Source organism: Callithrix jacchus, chromosome 11 (genome assembly GCF_049354715.1).
Source record: "Callithrix jacchus isolate 240 chromosome 11, calJac240_pri, whole genome shotgun sequence".
In the NCBI taxonomy this organism is placed as follows: domain Eukaryota; kingdom Metazoa; phylum Chordata; class Mammalia; order Primates; family Cebidae; genus Callithrix; species Callithrix jacchus.
This window is the reverse complement of record NC_133512.1, coordinates 68,147,531-68,171,691: the sequence shown is the minus strand read 5'-3', so window position 1 is coordinate 68,171,691 and position 24,161 is coordinate 68,147,531. Positions and strand designations below refer to the sequence as shown.

The 24,161-nt window shown below is 34.6% G+C and overlaps 1 protein-coding gene across 4 annotated transcripts in view; it reads right to left on the bottom strand.

Moving 5' to 3' along the window:
- HGF (hepatocyte growth factor) overlaps positions 1–24,161 on the bottom strand; it is a 75,151-nt gene that overhangs the window by 33,532 nt on the left and 17,458 nt on the right. The window contains exons 6-9 of one of the 4 annotated variants that reach the window (XM_009002557.4): positions 23,353–23,495; positions 16,688–16,808; positions 15,075–15,193; positions 1,510–1,687 (exon numbers count right to left, since the gene is read on the bottom strand). In XM_009002557.4, coding sequence (XP_009000805.1) covers positions 1,510–1,687; positions 15,075–15,193; positions 16,688–16,808; positions 23,353–23,495 — 561 coding nt within the window. The remainder of the gene's footprint in view (positions 1–1,509; positions 1,688–15,074; positions 15,194–16,687; positions 16,809–23,352; positions 23,496–24,161) is intronic. The other 3 variants (XM_002751657.7, XM_009002558.4, XM_009002559.5) reach the window with 3 other exon arrangements.

The following is a 24,161-nucleotide window of genomic DNA, read 5'->3' as shown; positions in this document are numbered from 1 at the left end:
AATACTGGATCACAAATAGTAAATGGTAAATCAATGTCCTGAGAAAAGAGTTGAGTGGGATTTTATCAGTTTTATAACACAGCACAAGCTTTGTTTCTTAATAATGTTTGGTTATTTAAACCAAATAACAAAATTAAGAAAGGATAACATAAATTCTGCTAAGAGATAACAGATAAATTTTGATAATTAAGTTTTAATTGTGAAGTCTGTGAATTAAATTTTTATAATCATTCTGTTTTTCTTACAGATGATTTTCACTAGGTATCTGCACATATACAATTTCTTATTGGGTATTACCAGTCATTAGAAGTCAACAAAAATGTGAATGGCACTGACACTATCTCCCTTGTCCCTTATAACTAACATTTTCTCTGTTTCTTTGTTTTCTCTACTTTGATGTATTTCTCAGGTATGAAACACATGGGTCAGGAATAGAGGGTGAATTGCTTCGGTGGAAATGAACATAAACCCAGAATGACAACCATTAATGTTGTTATTATAAACTAATAGGAAAAAAAAAATCTTAGTTATTATAAACTAATGGGAAAAATGTCTTAGATTAATGTTTACTATCTAAACAAATAAATAATGGAACTAGCTAAATCTTGTGCATGCACACACACACGTACACACACAAATCTCTCCTCTCCTATGGTGGATGGCCACTAGTGCTCATAGATCTTCATTCGGAAATGTTAGGCTGTCTTATTAAAAACCAATTACATAAAGCCAATATATGTAATTTATAGGTGCTATTTCAGGAAAGCCACTATGAATGATGTATGTGTTACAAATTTCAAAAGCAGTCATTTTATGTTCCACATAACAAGGTGGACAATTTAAAAACACGTGGCGTTGTGTCTGTGTCTGTCTACTAAAGTCAAGTGGTGTAAAAAGTACCCATAGAGAATGCACAGTTATGTAATTGATATTCAAGGGCAGTTTCTTTGGCTTGAGTCATCTACATTTTGTTTTGCTTCTTCACTTTTCAAAGCAAATGGAGAAACAAAGCAACACATTCATTTAAGCTTTGAAAAATTATTTTATTCACAGAATTTTAAGGCTAGTATCTCTTTAGTAGTGTTACTTTTCTTTCTATTCTTTCAAGAGGAAAAATGTGCAATCCTCCCAAAGATAATATGAAAATTTAAGAAAGCAGTATTTTGAAACATCCCAGGCTACCATTACTATTAATTGATTTATTAAACAGACTCACAAGAGCAAAGCTATGATCAGAAACCACCTATGGATGTGTTTCCCAAAGCATAGTGAATCTACCCTCTGGATTCCAACCACCTAGAATGGTTAATGAAATGCATATTTGAGGACCAAATTCCAGACTGAAAAAGTCAAAATCTCTGAGCGGAGGAATAATCTGCTTTTTAATTCCTGATTATCACTGGGCACACTAAAGTTTGATCACGAACACAAAATTAGTAAAAAGTAACCACTCTATCTCATTTCCCTTAGAGCCTACTGAAATGTATAACATTTGCCTCTTTTACTCACTTGCACTTATAATTTTCAGGAGTCATGTCATGCTGGTGAGGATACTGAGAATCCCAACGCTGACATGGAATTCCATTCCAAATGGTATTGACAGTGCCCCTGTAGCCTTCTCCTTGACCTTGTATGCATTCAGTTGTTTCCATAGGAACATTAGTGTGATTCATAGTACTGTCAGCTACTGGTAAAAAGACAAACAAAAAAACATATAAAATTAGAAATTTAACTTCACATCATTACTGTCTTCCTTCCAATTTCCCTTTCATTCAAATCCTAAATTAGTTTTTTATTGAAGTTACTTAAATGCATTTTACTTCCACATGTATAACTTACATATGCTGAATAGGTAGTGTTTCTGAAATGACTGTCAATTACTTCTAAAATTAACTTGCTTATAAGTACATACTAAGTGATAATGAAATTTTCCTCCAATATAATGAATATATTCTGGCCAGGCATGGTGGCATACAACTGTAATCCCAGAACACTGGGAGGCTGAGGTAGGCAGATTACCTGAGGTCAGGAATTTAAGACCAGCCTGGTCAACATGTTGAAACCCTGTCTTTGCTAAAAATACACACACACACACACACAAAAATAGCCAGGTATGGTGGCAGTTGCCTATAATCCCAGCTACTCGGGAGGCTAAGGCAAGAAATGGCTTGAACCAGGGAAGTGGAGGTTACAGTGAGCCGATTGTACCATTGCACTCTAGCCTGGGCAACAAGAGTGAAAGTCCACCTCCAAAAAAAAAATAAATAAATAATAAATTCTAAGCTGACATATTAAATATTTTTAATCAACTTGTTGACAATAAAGAAAAAAATCAGTTATTGCTAGGATGAACTATTTCCTGCTTTTTTTCCTAGTCCAACTTCAATGCTTACTATACTTCATGAAGATCATAAAACCTTCAGTTACTAAGTAAAAAAAGTGTAAAATTAAATTTTTACCACAATTTGGTCTCTATGTATAATGTTTATTCAAACAAAATATAACTCAAAACATTCCAGAGCAATTAAAATTCATATATATTCTCAAAACATACATGAAAATGTTTATGGTTTGATAAACGTGTAAACTTCCCAACTACCTTCACAATCTAAATGGCCATTCAAGATGCCTCTGGAAGAAACTCAGGTCAGCAGCCTCTAGGACAGTTTAAGATTTGAGTAAATTTCATTGATTCATCCGTTTTGGAATTGAATGCACCACTGTACAAAGGACAGGCCAGAATTAGAAATGCCTTCAATGACTAGGGATGTCTATGAAAGTTTTCTATATTTAATAATGTAAATGTTTTAATAGTTCTTAAATTTCATTTAAACATTTCTTTCATATAAACCATTGCTACCTTATGTATTTGAATGCTTTATTTCATTGCATTCTATGAGTTAACCTTAGGCAAACCAAACAATAGCCTATGCTTAGAGTTATTCTATGAAGTTTTGTGAAAAAAGAGAAAATGTTTCCTTAATGACCACCCTAATTACTGAAATAAGTTGTACTATAGAAATTTCCAGTAAATTCCTTTTAAATAACTTTATTGCAGCCCATTTAAAAGGTGTTTTAATGTTTTATATATCTGCTTTGGAGAATAGAAATATGACTCAGAAATATCCAAAATTAAAAAGAAATTCAAATGAAGATGAAAAATGTTCCATCATTGACCCATAAAGTGGTAATTGAGAGCTGATAGCCTACAGAATTCATCCATGTTGATATTTATGATATATATTGATTTTAGGAAGAACAGAAATTATGAGACTTGGGGAAATGGCTTGTATAGAAAAAGTTGATGCTAATTTTGCAAGTCTTTTATAATTTTAGTACTATTACGTACTTCATCAACACAAAGGTCTTTGATGAAATACAAAATAAGATGGATTTCATAGGTCCTCAGGAACTATGTTTCATCAATACAAATGCCATTAAATTACTCTATTTCTCACTATTTGAATTAACTGTTAAATGACATGAGGAAACTGAATGTGTATAGGGAAGTTTTAAAAGGTGGTAACTCTAAAACAGGTAAAAGGTCAATATGCTATATTTCATATCTAGTTATAAAACTGATGGGAAAGCAGACAAAAAATAAATGTCCTTGGGCATCTATCAATTCATTCACTTAACATGCTAGAAGAACAATTTTAGGCACAAGTTCTAGAGCAGCAAACTTGTGACCTCAGTCAAGACTTAGTCGTGACAATTGAAGGGAGTTCAGAGTTAGGGCAGCCAGTGCAAACACACTTCCTCTAATCTCATAGACTTCACTGTCTGCCTCAGGTACCATAACTCTTTTACTTTCCTATTCAATTTATGTGTTTTATTTTGATTGTTTACTACTGAACTATTCATCTCAAACACTGCTCTTGTACTGCACGCATAACTCACAGATGCAGTCTTGATGAGTTCAGATGTCAATCAGCCATCTTTGGCATCTCACTGAGAAACTAGTTCAAGCCTCTGCCCATGAAAAATTAACACACCACTCCTTAGACACAAGTATGATCTACCAGATACGAATCAGAACAATAAATAAGAGGAATATTCAGATATGATTAAGGCTTTGAACACTATTTGATGAAATTTCTAAATATGGAAGCAGCTTCAAAAGGCTGTTTCCTCTACTATGTGAAGGTAACTTCCTATTGTAAAGATATGCCTGGGTAGCAGTGAGAGAGTAAATATAGTCATCTACATTGTCAGTGTAAGATTAAATATCAACTATCATTTCTAGAGCATGTTATTTATTAGTCAAAGGTAATTCGAATTTCAAAGTAATTTTTCCACGTTATTAGTCAAGGGTAATTTGAATTTCAAAGTAATTTTTTCATAAATAACATTTTAAAGTTACACTCTTGCTGAAATGACCCATGATAGTTATAATCTGAAGCAATATTAGAGCCTTAAACTCAGAAACAAGTGGATATATACCTTATAAAAAGGGAGATAGTAGGGTAGACATAGATGATCACAATTTATTAAAATATCAATACCTGGCAGGTTCAATGAGTAGCTATAAGCAATCCCATGATAATCAGGAAACATTAAGAGGAATGATAAAATGTAAATACTCATAAAGGATAAACATATTCCTTATTTGAGAGCAAAGTATAAAATTTTAAGAACCTCTGCAAAATTGAAGATCTATATTATCAAAACCCCAAGTCAAAGGAAAGACTACTTGCTTAAAAATATTCAGGAACATTGTTCAGTGTTAATTTATTCACTAAAACTTCAATGTCAATTCAGACACATATTGTTAGTGCTAATTCTCTACTTCAACTGGTGGTTTCCAACCAGATTTAATTAAAGAATCTTTCACTTTTAAAAATAGCAATGATATAAATCTCATCATTTGAACTATTATGTTGAACAGTTGTTTTTCTAAACTTACTAGCATATTTTAAAGCATTTAATATAAACTGGAATAGTCACTAAACATGCATTTAAAAAAGTATGTTAAATGGTTAAATAAAAACCAAAATGCTCAATTTGGATTAAATAATTTAGACTATTTAATATATTTTAATTTGGAGGTAGAAAATAAAACCTTTTAGAGTTTTTTAAACTACAAAATACAAAGAATTACTTTAATATAAATATTATATTTTACCAAATAAATATAACTTTTTCATTAGGCTTTAAGATGTAAAGAATCTAAATTATAGCATTATTATTTTTCATCTTTTAATAAACATCCATAACTTGAAAATAGGTTTAACTCTAACAACTTAATTGTTTTCTTTTTTTCATGTTTTAATTCATGGGGAATATTTATCATTATTTTAAAAACAAACTAGAATATTTAGCTAGTATTTTTCTTTAACTCCAAAATATCCTTTGAAATTAGTGCATTGTATTTATTCCCTTTGACATTCAACTGCTAGGCGTCACCTCATAAATAAAAACTACATAATTCTGGTGGCAATGTATAGAATAAATAATACAGGCGAATAAAGATATATTAGTATGACAAGGTAAATAGTTTTCATCAATAAATAAGAGTTATTATGAAGTCTCCATGTAGCCATTTAATAAATATCTGATGAGGACCATGATGAATGATTTGTCCATAGACCATTTAACTGTGATATAAATGTTTGATCTCTGCTGCTCACATACTTACTATTCAAACAAAATTCATTATTCCTCAGTGGCAGTAAAACAAACTCCTCCTGCAGCCCTGCTGTATAAATATCAAAACTGCGTGCAAAAATAAAACAAATGTTTCATGACAATCCATTTGGAAAGGGTTATTAAATGTTGGGAAAGGCATTCCTTTGTACTTGATGCTTCAACATGGGACCTGAGTAAGGGAGGGTTTTGAAAAATCTCCATTGGCCAAACTAAAATGTCAGAAAAGCACAGAAAGATTCCCAAATTTCACCTGAAGTTGATTGAGTAGACAAAGCAACTGGCTTTTAAAATACAGCATCCCCACATACACAAATATTTTTGCAAGCATGTCTACCAAGTTCACTCTGAAAATACCTGGAACTCGTCTGAGAGTTCTTACAAATAAAATCTTTTACCAGGGGTTTCAGTAGCGGCTACCACTTGGAAGCAGAGGCAAAGATATTTATGTAATCTTCAGTGGCCTTTGAGTAAAGGAATGCTTTCCTTTGATGATTGACACAAAATTTTCTGTTTGGAAATGCTTTAAGGAAAACAACTTTTGCTACCGAAATTTTTCACTGTCTTGTTTGAATATGATCAAATACAATGAGTGCCTCTTGGAACATTAATTTCACTTTGCTGGTTTGGTTGTGCTGTGATCTGATTGTTACAAAGTTTGGAAGGGAATTTTAAAATTCGAAAGATTTTTTTCTTGAGACAAAGAGTATTCACTGTTGTCTAATTCTTGGGACAAGCATCTTGCCTCCCAACAGAGACCAATAGAACAAGATCACTAATTTTAAAAATCTGATTACTTTTCTCTTTGAAGGACTGGCCAAAGCCTTGCAGAGAGGCCACAGGGCCTTTATGGAGGTCTGGATGGTAGCTGGAAAGGAGAAGTGCATAAGGATATTACAAAGAGCAACACCCAGGGCTCTGTAAGCTTCATATGAATGATGAGTAAATTCTTATGTCTGCAGTTTCCACCACCCCTAGGCTGCCCCAAACATCCCCACCAAAAGAAAACCCAGATTTTCCAATGGAGACAAGCTATTGCTTCTCTTTTTCCTATAGGTAGAATAAGTCAATTCATAGGCTGTCAGACAAATACCCGATTATCCCTTGGAGTAGTTCAACCTAACCAACTGCTTCTTCCCAGCTACTGAAGAGCAACTGAAATGGAATTTACTTTATGACGGTCCCTCGAGATTGAGAACAGTGTGTAATAAAGCCACTCTCCCATCAACAGTACTTGTGCTCTGTGGGCCATGAAGACCAGGATCAAGCTCATTATAAATTTAAAGAGCTTCTTTTTTTAAAATTGACATGGGAAAGTAGTAAAGACCTCCAAAATATGAACCTGAAATTGCTTGCACTTTTGCTTTCCATGTAAAGCCAGGATTCATATCTGAAACTTTTCCCTGGATTTTATCCAAGCTTTTTCTGGTACAGAATGCTCAGGAGACAAGACTTTCGTGAAAGGTCTTCAATTCCATAGCTTTATTCTTTAGAAGATAATTTGGAAGAGACCTCCAAGTAAAAGATTTTTCCCCTGAGAAAGGGTATGGATAGCATTGGTATTTTCTGACTCAGGACACAAGATTTTATTCCTATGAATCTGTATTTTGGACTTGGATAAATTAGCAAAACTCAAAGAAACAATCAGCTTTCTCTAAGGAAGAAAATAATTTGTAAAAATTATTTTGTAATTGTATACAATTTGTAAAAATTATTTTCTTATCATACAAACATACTGAATTTTAAAAGATGACTGTTCTTTTAAAGTGAAATGTTCATTGGTTACTAAGGGAAAAGATTTTTTTGTATTTGTTTCCAATGGCAACATACCTATATTAGTCTGCTCATGCTGCCATAACATAATACCACAGATTTGTTGATTTAAACTAAAATAATTTATCTTCTCATAGTTCTGGAGGCTGAGAAGTTCAAGACCAAGGTGCTAGCCAATTGGGTCTGTGGTGAGGGCTCTCTTCCTTGCTTGCAAATGTTCACTTTCTTGCTATGTCCTTAACACGATAGAAAAATAAGAGTTCTCTTCTTTCTCTTGTTATAAGGCCACCAATTCTACCAGATGAGGGCCCACTGTCATGACCTCATTTAACATTAATTACCACTTATAATCACTATATCCATATATAGTCACAACGGGAGTTAGGGCTTCCACATATGAATTTGGCTGGCGACACAGTTCACTTCATAGCAATACCTCGAATACAAACCTTAGATATCAAAGATCTGCCTAGGTCTCACTTCTAAAGTGTTTCTGGGCACTTAAGTGTAGGAGTTCCTCCTTATCTGCAGTTTTGGTTTCTACCATTTCATTTACCTGTGGTCAACCATCATCCAAAAATATTAAATAAAAAATTCCAGAAGTAAACAATTCATACGTTTCAAACTGCACACTCCGTTCTGTTCTGCCTCAAATGTGACTCATCCCTTTGTCCAGTGCTGTGCATGTAACCTGCCCATTTAGTCTCTTAGTAGCCTTCTGGGTTATCAGGTCAACGGTCATAATTTTGCAGTGCTTATGCTCAAATAACCTTTACTGTACTTAACAATGGCTCCAAGGCACAAGAATAGTGATGCTGGCATATTGTTATCAGTATTCAATATTATTGTTGTTGTTAATCTCTTACTGTGCCTAATTTATAAATTAAATTTTATCATAAGAATGTATGGAGATAATACACTAAAGGAGCTCAAATGAAGGAAGTGATAACTTAGTTGAAATGTAAATGAGGAGCTGCCAATGAAGTAAGGAAGAAAGTAAAATTTTTTTGAAGGCAGAAAGCATAGCTGGGGTAATATACACTATTAATAAGAACATGGAAAAAATGAGGCAAAGGAAGAAAATCACTGTGGCTGGAACAGAGAGCAAGAGAGCCCAGAGAGAAACGTGGAGGTATATGAAGTCATATATAAGGTTAGAAATATAGGTAGGGGGTAAAAGATGGTTTTGTTTTGTCATTGTCCTAAGATCAAAAGAAACCAATGAAGGGTTTTTGTGTGTAGAGGTGGGGTTTGTGTGTGTGTGTGTATGTGTGTGTGGGGCGGTATTCTATAGATGAGGAATGATATAATCAGATTTTTGAAAACATTCTCTTTTGCAAGGAAAAATAGTAGATAGAGATACTTTACTCTGAAGGCCATTCATGTTAAAAAATGATACTCCCTTGGTATATCATTATATATGAGATAAAATTGACAGGACTTGGTGATGCATAAAATGTGAAGAGTGAAGAAGAAGACTATGTCTAGGATTATGCCAGGCTTTTGGATCTTAAACTGGGTAAATAATGGTACCAATCATGCAAAAAAGACCTTAAAAGGTTGAACAGACCCTCCCATCCCCCCTTTAGAGGATTCATGAAGAAAATCAGAGTAAAAGATAATCAATAAGAGAAGAGCTGAATTGCTGGTGCCGAGGGCTGAGGAAAATTGGAGAAGCCCACAGGTAAATACTAGCTAGTGTACTCTTAAGGGGATACATCAGTCTTACATGTTCTGACATATAGCAAAAAGTTGTTCTCAGAGGATCCTGGGACACTTGAGGTTCCCGAGATCCTTTCAGGAGTCCAGGAAATCAAAACTATTTTCATACTAATATTAAGAGATCATTTATTCTTCAAACCATGAAATTTTCAGATAGCACATGATATGTGATATCCCGAAAGACTGAAGGCAAGATGCAAATACAAGACACCCAGCTGTCTTCAATTAAGGTGTCATCAAAGAATTTTTTTAAATGCTAAATTTTAAAAAGTTGACAATGCCACTGACTTTGCTATTTTTCATTAGAATATATTTATTAATATCCAATGGCCTTATTGCTATTTTAAATGAATTAATAAATGTTTTGAATTTTCTGTTTTAATTTCTAATATGGCAAACATGGATTCATATAGTCCACACAGATAATTTGGGCTTCCTAATAATGTCAAAGAGTATAAAGGTATCTTCAGTGCAAGAAGATTGTGAACTGATCTCAATACTCAATGTGATTTCTAAGGGGTATCACTCACAAGAAAGCTTTTAAATTGCCAGGGACCTGTTGAAGTTTACTTCAAAAAATACTAATACCACATGTCCTTACTTGTCAGTGGCAGCTAAATGATGAGAACACATGGACACATAGATGAGAACCATAGACACTAGGGCCCACCCGAGAATGGAGGGAGAGAAGAGAGAGAATTTGGAAAAATAACTAATGGGTACTCAGTTTCATGCCTGGGTGACAAAATAATCTGTACAACAAAACCCCATGACACAGGTTTACCTACATAACAAACCTGCACATGTATGTCTGAACTTAATAAAACTTTTAAAAATACAATAAATTCAACAAATATTATTTATCTCTGAAAAGCAGTGACCTAATATATAGAACCAACTGTTATTCAGGATATGAAGTTATAATCAGGGAAAACAATAAGAAAATCAGGACTTCATTCCGGCACTATGCAAGACTTCCAATCTTTTATAAATTTGTGATGTCTTAAAATTCCATATGCTCAAAACTCTGTTAAAAAGTATATACACAAAATATTTGTGGGCTGATGACATTTGGGTATATATCCCCTGCTGAGAATTACAGTGTGAAAAGTCTTAAAAGGGTGTCCCAGAGCACCCTGGCACACATTTGCTAGACAATGAGCAACATTCATTCTTTACTTTGAGTGATACACTGATTGTAACATAGAAGGTTTGAAGCAAAGTGACAAGAACAAATCTGTAGTTCATTCAGCTTTTGAACAAATAAAAGGAGAGCAGCATTCAAACTTCGGCTGGCAGGTGGGAATACCCTAATATCAAGGCAGTGTCATCTTTTGCTTTACTGGTTTGTGTTAAAGCTCTGAATTTTCCATCTTGTTATAGGCCTTGATCTGTTGTATTCACTTCTGTATCCCAGCTACTAGAAAAGTGTTTGACAAAATTTTCAGAAAATTTTACTGAATGAATGCTGTAGAGAAAGGGGCAAACAGCCCTCTTTGTATTCTCAATATGCTGGCTGGAATTGGTGAAGCCCAAGGCTTTGCTATCCCTGCTCACTTGTGACTTTTCTTGACCTTCTGTAGAAGAATGAACTTAGATGTCCTATGAACAAGGATGCCAAGCACCTGCATCTCAATATAAGCAGAACTAAAGCTCTGATCTTTCTCCTCAAATCAATGCCTCTCTTATATATACATCATCTACCCAATAACTTGGAAATATTTTAGATGTTTCTGTCTATCCCATTTCCTAGTATAATCAATTTGTCATTTTATACTGTACATTCCACCCTTTTGATATTGTTTTAGTCCTTCCTCACCTTGTTTGTCTCACTGCTTACTGCCTTATAGGCCTGTGTTGTATTTTGTGTTGAATAGTCTTTTATTCCTCGCTTCATCATACTTCTCTGAAAGATTTTTATTCATTTTTGTGACCAAAAGTTTCTAAGAGAAAAATACACACATACACTAACCACATGCACCTATATATATGTTTAGTGTCCCCAGGGTTTTTAAAACAAGGACAATGAGCTACAGTAGCATTCAGGAGGAATGGGAAGGTTGTCATTGTGCAGTAAAGTAGGAAAGGGCGGCAGTGTGAGAGGGCAGGGGTATTGATGTGCCTGACTTCTGAGAAGCACATGCATCATCCTTAATATGTAATTAAAGTCCTAAATCAGTTCACTATAAGTGAAATAAAAGGGAAATTAACCTAGGCAGGACTGACCTAATTAGGTTAGCTCTTTAAGAGAGAGTCTAGAGGTCAAAAGCTCAAAGCTGGATAGATGCTATTCTGTTAGCCTTAAAGAAGTAAACTGCCATCTTGTGGAGAGGGTCATGTGTCAGAGAAGGTTAGGCAGTTTCTAGGGCCTTTGACTGACACAAGAACAGAAAATGAAACACTGCATATTCTCACTCATAGGTGGGTGATGAAAAATGAGAACACATGGACACAGAGAGGGGAGTACTAAACACTGGGGTCTATTGGGGGAAAAAGGGGAGGGCCAGTGGGTGGGGGAGGTGGGGAGGGATAGCCTGGGGAGAAACGCCAAATGTGGGTGAAGGGGTGAAAGCAAACAGAACACACTGCCATGTGTGTACCTATGCAACTGTATTGCATGCTCTGCACATGTACCCCAAAACCTAAAATGCAATAAAAAAATAAGAAAAAAAAAAAAGAATTCACATGAGAGAAGAGGAGATGAAACTTGAGCCCTTTATGTGATCCATGCTTAAAGGGCCTGAGGAGAGTCTTTGTGTTTTCCTGGGTCTCATGGACACCAGTTTGGAGATCAGTATTCTAGATCACAAGTGAGATAAGATCCCTCCCCCTGCTTAATTTTTCAGTGTTTCTCCTAGCAACTGAATGAGCTACTCTTGGGTCCTACCTGATCTGCTTCATATCAACTTAATTTTTCTCAACTTCTTTCAGTTTTCTGTTTTTACCCCTACCCTGCCCATATCAATCACGTTTTACCACATCTTCAATTACCATACTGCTCCAGCCACCCATGTCTTCACCCCTTTCTTCACTGGCCTAATTGCAGTCATTTGCTAGGAATGAAATAAGGATTGTTAATTCTACAAGGCAAAGCACCTCTCTGTAGGTGTTAAATCAATGGTGATAATTATGGTTTTCTAATGCAGTTATTCTATAATAAAACAAGAGTTAAAAAAATTCCCCTTCAACTTTCTAGAGAGTAGGTGATATAATCATTATCATTATTATTTTTTTTAGAAACAGAAAATCTAGAATGAGTTCTGCTAGACTGGACTAAGAGAAAACTAGAAAAGTGGCCCAGCTAATGATACAAATAAAAAAATGATAATTATCTGTTAAAACCAGTACAAGTAAATACATCCGTTGTCCCCAAGATCCACCCACTGATGTTCACACTGCATAACCTTCTCCCATTGTGTGTGGATACAACTTCTGAATACAATGAGAGCTATTCTTGTGATTAGGTTATGGTATACAACAAAGTTGTAGAGATTTTGCATATGTAATTAAAGTCCCTAATCAGTGACTATAAGTGAATTAAAAGGGAAATAAACCTAGGCAGGACTGACATAATTAAGTTAGCTCTTTAAGAATGAGTCTAGCGGTCAAAAGTTCAAAGTTGGATAGATGTTATCCTGTTGGCCTTAAAGAAGTAAACTGCCATCTTGTAGAGAGGGTCATGTGTCAGAGAAGGTTAGGCAGATTCTGGAAGATTTATACCACAGCCTTAGAACCACAAGAAAATGAATTCTGTCAAAACTAGTAAGCTTTAAATGCAACGTGGTTTCAGATGAGACCAGAGGTGTGGTGGGCACCTTGATCAGGACCTTGTGAGACCCCAGCATGGAACTCACTTGAGTTATGGTTGGACTCCTGACCCACAAAAAATATGAGATAATAAACATGTGTTGTTGTTAGACATTAAGGTTTAGGTAATTTGTTATGCCACAGTAGAAAATAGAAGCACAATTGAATCCACTGCCAAATTTTTGGTTTTGCATTATATGCTTTACTATATATGTGAACCAAAACATTTGAAAGAATATTCATAAATTATCTCTTATGCTTTCCAGAATGTCAGCTTTATTTCATACACTTTAATAAAAGTATTGTCTCTTATAGCCATATATATTTCATCTATATTTCAATGATAGTTCCTCCACTTTAATATCCTATAAACAGTATCCTCTGCTTAACAAAGGCATTGGAATTTTAGCATGCTTATTTGCATAGCTAGCCAACTCCTTTTTAGACAGAAGAGAAAAAAGAAACCTACTTAATAGCTAGAATGTGTTGTAGTCATTCTATTTCTTGCCTCTCTCAATCTCTTTTTAAAAAATTACTCTAAAGATTGTTTTGGAACTCAAGAGGAGGGCAACATTGGATTTCTTGCCAGTATAAGGGGGAATGTGCAGGTGAACCTGTGTGTGTGTGTGTGTGTGTGTGTGTGTGTGTGTGTGTGTGTGTGTGTGTTTGTACTGGTCTTATTCCAGCAAAGATTTATAAGAGTACCTAAACCACACATACATACACAAATTAAAAAAAAAAAAAAGAAGAAGGGAAACAGTTGGTTTATTATACCTAACTGGTGTAGAATGATGGAAAGACTAATAAAATGAAACAAGTCAATGAGTGGAACCAACCCAATCTATACAGAGAAACACTATCACATGAATCATCCTTTATTTTTAAGTACAAAATAGATGATTCAGTTTCCTTGGAACACAGTGTTTTACTCTGAAAGGCTTCCAGATTCTACAAATTTCATATATGCCAGGTACATCCTCTGTCTATGGGACTGTTGTCCAAAATATTAAGAGTTGTCTAAAACATTTCCTTTTATTAGCAGGTCTAGGTGGAGAGAGATTTACCTTGGCAATACCATCCTGTGGATAATATTGAATTAGGTTTGTTCAGCAGAATTTTCCTATCATTCTGCTGTATTGAAATATACAAAAATCAATCCATGTCCTCTTAATTGTATATTTTATTCTAGGTGTTGGTGCCTGAACTTATGTAGGTTATTTCGCTTTATATATCTGTCCGTATATACATAACTTTATATTGTCAAGCCAATTTATAACATTATTATACCTTACTAAATTTACACAATTCTATTGAGTTTAAAGAATTTTAGGATCCAGTTGAAAAAAATAAGACCCGTATTCAAAAAAATGAAAACATTATTTAATATTATTTCATAGAACAGCAAAAATGTGTGATTTAACCATGAAGGAGAGGATCAAGTTCACAGATTGAAAGGAACATTACAAAACAGGTTTAAAAAAATAGTTTTTATCATGAATTCAGAAAAGCTGGGTATGGGCCAGCATAGAGCAAAAGGATTGTAGGGATTACTACAAGACAGATTGAAACAGAATGGAGGCTGGGTACAAAGACAGCCAGAGAGGTTGGGATCAGCTATAGAGATTAGAGACATCTGTGACAAACTTCTATTGGACTTATTATTCTAAATTGCTGCCTCTGTCATTCACCAGAAGAGGCTCACCATCAGTTGAGAGCTCATGCTATGTCTCTGGGGAGGAAAGGCAGGTAAAGGATACAGGATTGGAAGGTAAGGATCTAAGGTCCTAGCTGTTACTATCCTAATGACTTTTGATGCTGCACACATTTCCTGTCTTTTTCTCCTGGATTTTAAAATTTTCTTGATAGCATTAGAATGTTTGGGCCCTTGCCATAAGTGAAATTTTTTTCTGTGGATGTGTGCATTTGCATATTTATTTCTGTCAAAATAATCAGTCTCTGAAAATGCAAAATATTGGGTGTGATTATGTAACGCATTCTGAAAATATTAAAACCTGCACACATTAAAGCATCAAGTTAAACAGTTGTTAACCTGTCTCGCTAATAATCACCTGCTTAGATCCAGTATGTGGGAGGAAAAGGAAGCAATAAATTTGACCTTAACATACCACATGTTTTAATTGCACAGTACTCCCAGCGGGTGTGAGGGTCAAGAGTATAGCACCATGGCCTCGGCTTGCCATCGGGATTGCGGCAATAATTATCATCAAAGCCCTTGTCGGGATATCTGCAAACCACACCAAGAAAAGTGTCACGTAAATCTGCCTTGAACGCTACCCACCCCTCAGCTCACAAATACTTTCCACTTAGGTTGTCTACACCTAGTTGGGGAAAGAGGACATTTTCTGTTTTGCCTTACAAGGACTGCTGATCACTGACTAATCTACTAATTTACATATCCCACTATGGATAGAGTGTCATCCTCTTGGTAATAAGTTAAGTCCATGTGGTACCTTTCCACTAAGTGAGGTTCCAAACCAAGTCTCTTTCTCCTAGAACCCAGTTAAGGGCAGATTACAAAAACATGACCTCATGTAGAATGCTCATTAAGAAAACAGGTCCTCTTCTGGAGAAGGCTTAAAGTTTAAACTTAAAGTTCAGTTTCAATAGCGCCGTTACTAATGACAGCTCAGTTTTGGAAATAGAGCCTTTGGAGGTCATGCCCTCACCTTCACCAGATAATGAGAGAAACTTCATCACACCACTTTCTCCACACCCCACCTCCCTTCAAATTAACAGAGTCCTGAATTGGTGACTTGATTTTAATTGCTACCATATCCCTTCTGCTCTCAGTTAAATGACAAGACAAGCATTTATTTTAAAAATGAGCTGGAGTTTTAATTTCACTTAAAATGATAACAACAAACAAAAAAGGATAAAGAAAAAGAACAAAGAAAAAACACCTAATAGTAATTTCCAAAGAAAGGTGGGGGACAGAGTTTCCTGTGTAATTATTTGTATTTTTATTCTCTATAATCAAAATAAAGGAACTTCTTCCTTTTTTTTTTTCACCTTGAAAGTTTCATGTAAAATACATGGGCAAAAGTAGACATGAGTTTTTGGGGTATAATGATTTAAGCTCAAAACTTACTCCTGGGGAAAAAAGACAGATTTAGTTGTCTGATGTCTCCAAATAGGCTTTTTATATGGGCAATTTCAAAATACACCAGGATAAAGCAACCTGAATGATTTGTTCTACTTTTTACTCTCTTTTTTTGAGCACACTTACGTCATGCTGTTATGAGCCTGCCCTGCAGTACCCGAGTCTCAGAAGGAGATTTCCTGCGATTAGTAGCAATACCTCAAACCACAGCTAACACTTGCCACCATGGTCATCACTGAATTGGCCCTGTGCCTTGCTTTGGTTTTGTTTTGTTTCTGCTCTGAGAGAGAAAGAAGCTTCTTTTAGTGTTTCCACTCTATACCCTACTGATGATTTTGTGTTCAGGACCATGCTGATTTCAGAAATTCTGACCAGTTAACTATGTAGTCAGTGTTCTCATATACCTCATCTTAAATCTCTTTGCGCTTAGACTATTTCCACCAAACATAATGGCCAGAAATTCTGTCAGAATAATACTGAACATTCTGAGATTTCTAAATGTTATGTTCATGACCTATCAGGAAAACATGATATAAAGAGAATTTCCACAGCATTGTGTCATAGAGCGAATAACGGTTTGTAAAAGAATCAATGAAAGCATGATTCATTAGTATTTACCTTTCAGGCAAGAATTTGTGCCGGTGTGGTGTCTGATGATCCCAGCGCTGACAAATCTTGCCTGATTCTGTGTGATCCATGAGACCTCGATAATTTTCCCCGTTGCAGATCAAGCATTCAACTAATAAAATTAAAGAATGGCACATTAATTGTTTCTGACAGCAAAATTAAAAACACAACTGTTCCATTTAAAGAACAACACCTGTTTAGCAAACAGATTTTTAGAAAATCCTACACATCATTCTAAGTTTATATTAGGGCTCAATGTCCATAAATAGTGACATACACTACTCCCTACAGAACACATCATACAGTTTACGTGGGATTTTTGTAATTAGTGTCACACAACTTTACTGTAGGGCCACAATACTGTCTATCTGATTTTTCAATAACTGTCTCAAATGTATCTAGAAAATGGAAATAGAAGACAAATCCTTGGAGATTTTTCCTGTGTTGATCTAAAATGCAACGACCTCAGTATCTATTTTGTCAGCACAATAGTGTTTCTCTCTCAATTTGCCCTCCAAACACATTTACAGGAATTACAAAGTTTAATTGAGTTTGTGTCATACTTTTATGGTTAATGCCATAATCAGGACCACATAGATTTAAGAGATTGGCTTCATGTAGAAATCTGGTACAAATCAAAGAATGCAGGCATTTAAAAAAAATAAATCACAGCTCCTTTCTGTTAGCGAACATCCATGTTGAATAGGTTGGGCAGGTTTGCATTTCTATCTGGCTTAGGATAGAAGATGACCTGTTAATGAACTCCGTGTTTCCACTCTTTTTTAAAATGTATAAGCTGATCTAATTAGGTAGGATCTTACTGATGATTTTGTGAGGTTAATTCATTGTTCTCTTCTGGCTGGCCTCTTATGGCACACTGAAAACTGAATCACATCAATTGCTGAAAGTGAGACTTCTCAAACAGACAGGTTGATTTGTAGCACAGCAAGCATCCTGTGGAATAAATCATTGCTTGGCTTTCCTATGAATCAGGCAAACTTCCTTAAACACATCATTTGTATCTTACAATTACTGATCATCTAACTTTAGTTGAAGTGGGAAGAGGCATCAATGTTTAGTTTTATGCAATGGAATCTAGCCTATAGAGTATCTGTAGTAATTTGGGGTATAGTATTTGAATAATCACTTTTGAATCTTTGATTCTTATAATCTAACAGGGACATTGACTATTAACTTTCTGAAACATGCAACAACTTGGCTTGATTCATCTACTTTCTTTCATTTACATTAAAACATGAGCTAAGAGGCCAACTCAGCTTCCCCTCAGTGGATATTGAGATTCCCCAGACTACAGCCAGTAAGCCCCTGAAATGTAAATGAGCATATCAATAAAGGTGCTCAGGTTGGCCAAGGCCATTGCAGTGCTCAACATGGGTGATGCAATGTTACATCTCAGCTTTCCATTTGAAGGGTTAACAGATTCATTTAGTTCTCTCTTTTTTTTTTAAAGAATACAAAGTTTGACACTATCAAAGAAAATGATGCAGCATTCATCACTATTTGTTCCTTTGTATTGAATGAAATGTAAATAGAGTACTATGGTCACATATAAAAGATACGTATTCACATATACAATTTCTACTCTTGTATAGTACTCAGCAAAGAGATTACATCTATTACGCCTTTTTCAGCAAATGCAGCTTGTGATAGTATATCCCTTTCTAATGACGTGAATAGAATTATTTTCTGGGAATCACTACATTGAGCAATATTATTAAAAAAATAGCTAGATAAATGAAACTGATGATTCCATAAGATGGCCACTTTGCATTATGAGTGTAGCAGATCAATGCTTGTTCAAACATGAATGTGCATAAAAACCACCTTGAGATCTTACTAAGAGGCAAATTCATAGTCAGTGGTTCTTGGCTGGGACATTAGTAACAAGCTCCCAGGGGTTGCTGCTGCTGCTGGTGCTCGGACCTCACTTTACTTTGCAACTTTCTAGATAACGGGATCTATTCTCAAAGTTCTAAGTATTTGGAAGTAATGGTTTTTTTAGGAGAGACTAGATTTTACTGGGACCTTGAATGGATGAGAATTGGATAAATTATAAAGGGAAAAAATAACATAAAATCAGAAGCATAAGTATGCTATGTTGGTAGTAAAGTGAAGAGAGTTATGTTTGCAGTCATGGGCCTAAGGAGATAAAAATAAATAAATAAAAGTTAGCAAGAATAATGTTACATTTTAGAAAACAATGAAAGTTATTGTTGAGGTGGGAATTTAACATGCCGTGATAGAATTGAGATGCTTAAATATATTATAATTACATATTATTTGCTGGTTTATAACATACTTTTAACATAAAAGGTATCAGCTGAGCGCAGTGGTTCACACCTATAATCCTAACACTTTGGGAGGCCAAGGTGAGTGAATTGCCTGAAGTCAGGAGTTCAAGACAAGCCTGGGCATGGTGACATGTGCCTGTAGTCCCAGCTACTTGGGAGGCTGAGGCAGGAGAATCACTGGAACCCAGGAGTTGGAGGTTACAGTGAGACAAGATGGCACCACTGTACTCCAGCCTGGGGAACAGAGCAAGATTCTGTCTCCAAAAAAAAAAACAAAGAAACATGAAAACATGATAGGTCTCATTTGATTCTTACAGTGAGGAAAACAAGGCTCACACAAGTTTTAAGAGACTTACCTAAAACACAAAACGTCAAACCTGAGCCTGGAACACAAATCTTCTGACCCATAGTCTTACTATTCTTTGCATTATCCCAAAAAGCCTTTTTGTTTTACATATTTAACTTATTTCCTACATATTTTAACTGTTTATATTTTGTGATATACTGATAGTAATAATTTTAGAAAGTTGGTATCCCTGTCCTTTTCAACATTGTCCTCATTGTACTCTGCCTTTTTGTTTACAATAGTTAATGTGCTCTCCTGTTGTGGTCTCATCTATTGCAGCATTGGAGGGAAAGTGGCCATGGAAATACCTTATCCAAAGTCAGTGGCTGAAAAGTTGGCTGTTTTACCATGGAATCAAACCATCAGGTTAGTCATAAGAATTATCTCAACAAAGCCAAATTTTTAACTCATATTTACTTTTCAAACTGGGAATTCTTGGCCTCTTCTAAATTTTCTTGAGGTCAAGCAGTTCAGGTGAAACCAAGTTTATGTACTCAAGGAAACAGGTGAACATATAAACTATGTAACAGTGTAAGGGGGTGAGGGATGTCCTTTGGCTATTTCTATTGCTGTCAATACATTATTTAACTGCTCCAGAAAGTTCTTCTCCTAAAAATAAGTTTAAAAAAGCAAACTACTGCCCTAGATCACAAAAACTCACAGAGTAATGGTTTCTGTTTATCAGCTCAATACTTTTTCTAAGTATGGTTCTGGACAAGATAATAGTAGAATACTACAAAAACTATATATAAATTATAAAACACATAGGATTAATTTAACAGGTTTCTCACCATACTAACAAACCAAACTTTAAAATAATGTGTTCCATTTTTCTCAGTCATAAAACAGGAGTAACATGAGTATACAGAATAAAACAATTATTTTGAAAGTATCTGAATCTATTTTTAATTAGTGTTTGTTTTATTCCATTAAAAACAGTCTCTCAGAAAAATCCATGCAGTGATTACTTCAACAAAACTGAATGTTTAAAATATAAATCATCTCACAAATTTACATATATAAATACAAGTTTAAAAATAAATTATAACTTGCCATTTAATCTTTGCTTTTAAAAGTCTTTCTTCACATAGAGTATCAAATTATATACATTAACTTATGTCAGTATTATTTGGGATTTTAAATGTATTTTTTAAATTTATGACAATTAAAATATATTTACTTGATCATTTGACAATCATCAGAAATGACATCTGTTCCAGTGACTAATGATTGTTTTATTTTAAATTTCAAGCAAACCCTAAAGCAAAAAATTGGATTTTACATACCTCAACTTTCTATAACTTTAGAATCAAGCACTACTTATTTTATTTGTATAACTATATAAGGTTCTTTTTAAAAATTGTCCAATAAAAGTATACATATTTATCATGTACAACATGATGTTTGAAGTGTATATACATTGCTGATAAATCTAGTTAACATATGCATTACCTCACATAGCATTTTTGTGATAAGAACATTTAACACCTAGTCTCTTAGCATTTTAAAATATACAATATCATATTATTAACTATAGCCACCATTCATGCAATAGATCTATTGAACTTATTCCTAATTTAAAAGTGATAAATGTGATAAAAGAATATTTTTCTTTTAGAATATTTGCTATATTTAAAAATTTTAAATTATAAGAAAATAATATTAATCATTGACTATCAGATACAATTCTTTTATGATCCAAAATTTTAAACAGATTTCAGGTGATTATGTAGCCATGTTTTAAGCATAGTTACAAACATTTCAAAAAATATATACTGTTCCATATATCTTTTTCATTTGATCAGTCCAAAGTTTAATCACAGGTATTTTTCTTTTCTAATTTTAAATATGCAAAATGATTTTATAGCTGCTACCTCAGCCATAATAAAACAACCTTTATAACTTACCATTTAATTAGTATCCATGGTTAGAAATGGCCCATCTATTATATTATTTAAGAATTCTGGCTTTTGAGGTTTCCCCCTTATATATGTATTTTAGAAGAAATTTATATCATGTCTACATTATTTTGTATATTTTATATTATTGGTTTTATAAGTAACTCTTTTTCTCTGCCAAAGTTTTGACAATGCTTCTTATTTTTTATCTTTTTCATTAAAATCCTGCTAACACATTGTTTGTGTTAGCCTGAATTTAAAATACCACAGTTTAACTCATACTCTCTGAAATATGTTTAACCTACATGGCAGATGTTGGTTCCCTTTTCCCACAGGAGAGTTATTCCACGATTGTCAGGCCACTAATTATTTCCAGAAAGAATGTATCTGCATCCTTTAGTGCCGTGGTGACCAATAGCATCATGTGCTATTAATACCAATGAGCAACGCCCTAAGGGAGGTATGATGACCTCAAATTATTACAGGTTACTAGAGAGTTACATTCTAATGAGATAAGAGTAACTGCAAATAGGATTTATTCAAGGGCTTCTTTTCTAGCACTTTTAATCCAGGTCACCTAGCAGTCCAGTCGTATATAAGTATATTTTGATGAACGTTTTTCTTATAAACCCAGAGTTGAAAAATCATATTCTCATAAGAACCAGGCAGGTAATGAAAATGGTAAGCTGTTTAAAGTTTGGCCAAGGTACCAGCCTTTGAAAACACTTTTTTAAGGTCAAACAAACCTATAAACAAAACCCCTTTCCAATGATTTTTCAACCTCAGAAAACTGGAATAGGAGAGATTCCCCTAAAAGTCGGGTTTTTTCTTCCATGGGCAAGTTTAAGACAAATATTAATTCATTCAGACTTATTCATACAAAACAGACTTGTTCATAACGTGGTCATAGAAAAGTTTATTATTTTTAAAAGAAAAGAAAACAATGAAGAAGTTATAGGGAACAGAATATGATATGGAATGGAAAGTAAGAATTTACAAACAGAGATGGAACTGGCTCTAGCACATAAAGTCAAGGGTTTAAAATTCACTAACAACAGAAAACAAATCCTTCTCTGTGACAATTAGCTAACAATAGCCTTTACTTGTTATGTGATAAATATCAACCTAATATTAAATGAATAAAATATATTTTAAAATATTTGATTGAGAACAAATAGGTAAGATACCTTAGTATAAAACTTGGACAGCATTCCAGTAGTCCCCATCCCCAAATACTTCAAAATCTTAATAATTTTCTAACAGTTTCATCCATGTTTCACTTAGATTTTTGGAAATTTAGAGTTTCTGACAGAACTGAAAAATCCAGCTATTCAGTAGCCAAATAACTAAGAAAAGTGAAACCACATACAATGCTGAAATGATGACTCTTCCATCTTGTCAGCCATTCAGTTTTCCACTGCAAAAGTAAGGACAATGCCCTTTTATGCTGTGAGAAGAGGTGAAAATACAGGCATGGATTTAAGGTGCCTGCCTTCAAGAGAGTTTGGGATCCATTGCTTTGATCTCTTCAGATCCTATTCTGAACGGTACTCAGTTCCAGTCTATGTGTCACATTTGATTCTAGGCACATTTTCACCCAAACGTGCATAGGGTCAAACTTCCAGTGATCCCTTCTTATACTGCATTCTCTTCTGGGTCCATATACCCTTGTCACACCACTTCAGAGTAGTTTTGACAACATTTCTGTGGAAGCAGGTGCTGGATGAATAGAATTAACATTGCTAAGGAAAGGCTAAACTTCATTCAATTCCTTTCAGGTACCACACTGGAGGAGATTTTGAGGTATGTGAGCTCAAGAGAGTAGGTAAGTACACCCGCTCTGTCACTTTCCCCAGAGGGATGTCTCAGGCAGTGTTGAAATTCAAACTGATAACTCGCTCTGTTATTTTGCATTAATCTGGTGATAATCCGACAGTTTTAAAAACATTGTATAAAAATGTTTAAATAATCATCTGCAGCTGCATTTGCATGAACAACACATTTATTATGACTGATTCATTTCTGTTAACCTTTAATGTGAGTTACAGTTCTACACATAGCGGGAGTAGAATGCCCCACCTGGCATTCAGGTTTATTTACCTTCTGAACACTGAGGAATGTCACATTCTTCGTAGCGTACCTCTGGATTGCTTGTGAAACACCAGGGTCCCCCTTCTTCCCCTTGAGGATTTCGACAGTAGTTTTCCTGTAGGTCTTTACCCCGATAGCTCGAAGGCAAAAAGCTAGTTTTAAAATGATAATCATTACAGAATAAGAGCATGCAACCTTTTGGGTCTATTAATTTTACTATTTAGTGGGTATGTTTTTGCTGAAAGTAGAAAAATCATTTATTTTACCTTATATACCTTAATATACTTTAACTTAAATTCTGTCATTTCCATCTATTCTTAAAATCTTTGAATTTTAACATCCGTTTAGCTGAACTTCCATATTTAACATCAAGTTAGAAAGATTAACCTCTTAATTTGCTAAGAGCCAAACATTCCAGAACTTAATCAATGTTGTTTGAAATGTAATTTCAAAGCTCCACTCAAAGATAGCAGGTGATTGAATGAGGCCACTTAAGAGAGAACTGAGAAAACACTGCCACTAATTTTGAAATCTATTTCTTGCATTACTTATTTGTTTATTTTTTTTCTTAAATAGCCCCCTTTTTTCTGCACAATTGAGAAACAGATTGATTAAGTAACATGAATAGCCCAGAATCCAATTAAATCTGGGTTCAAACTTGAGCTCGCTTTCTTACTGTGAGACCCCAGCAAGTAATTTAGCTTCTCTCAGCCTATTAGCTTACCTGTGCACTGAGTATAACCATAACCTATAACATCTTATACCTTATATGGTTATTTTGAGAAGTTCCAAGGGATGATAGAGTAATTGACGCTTAA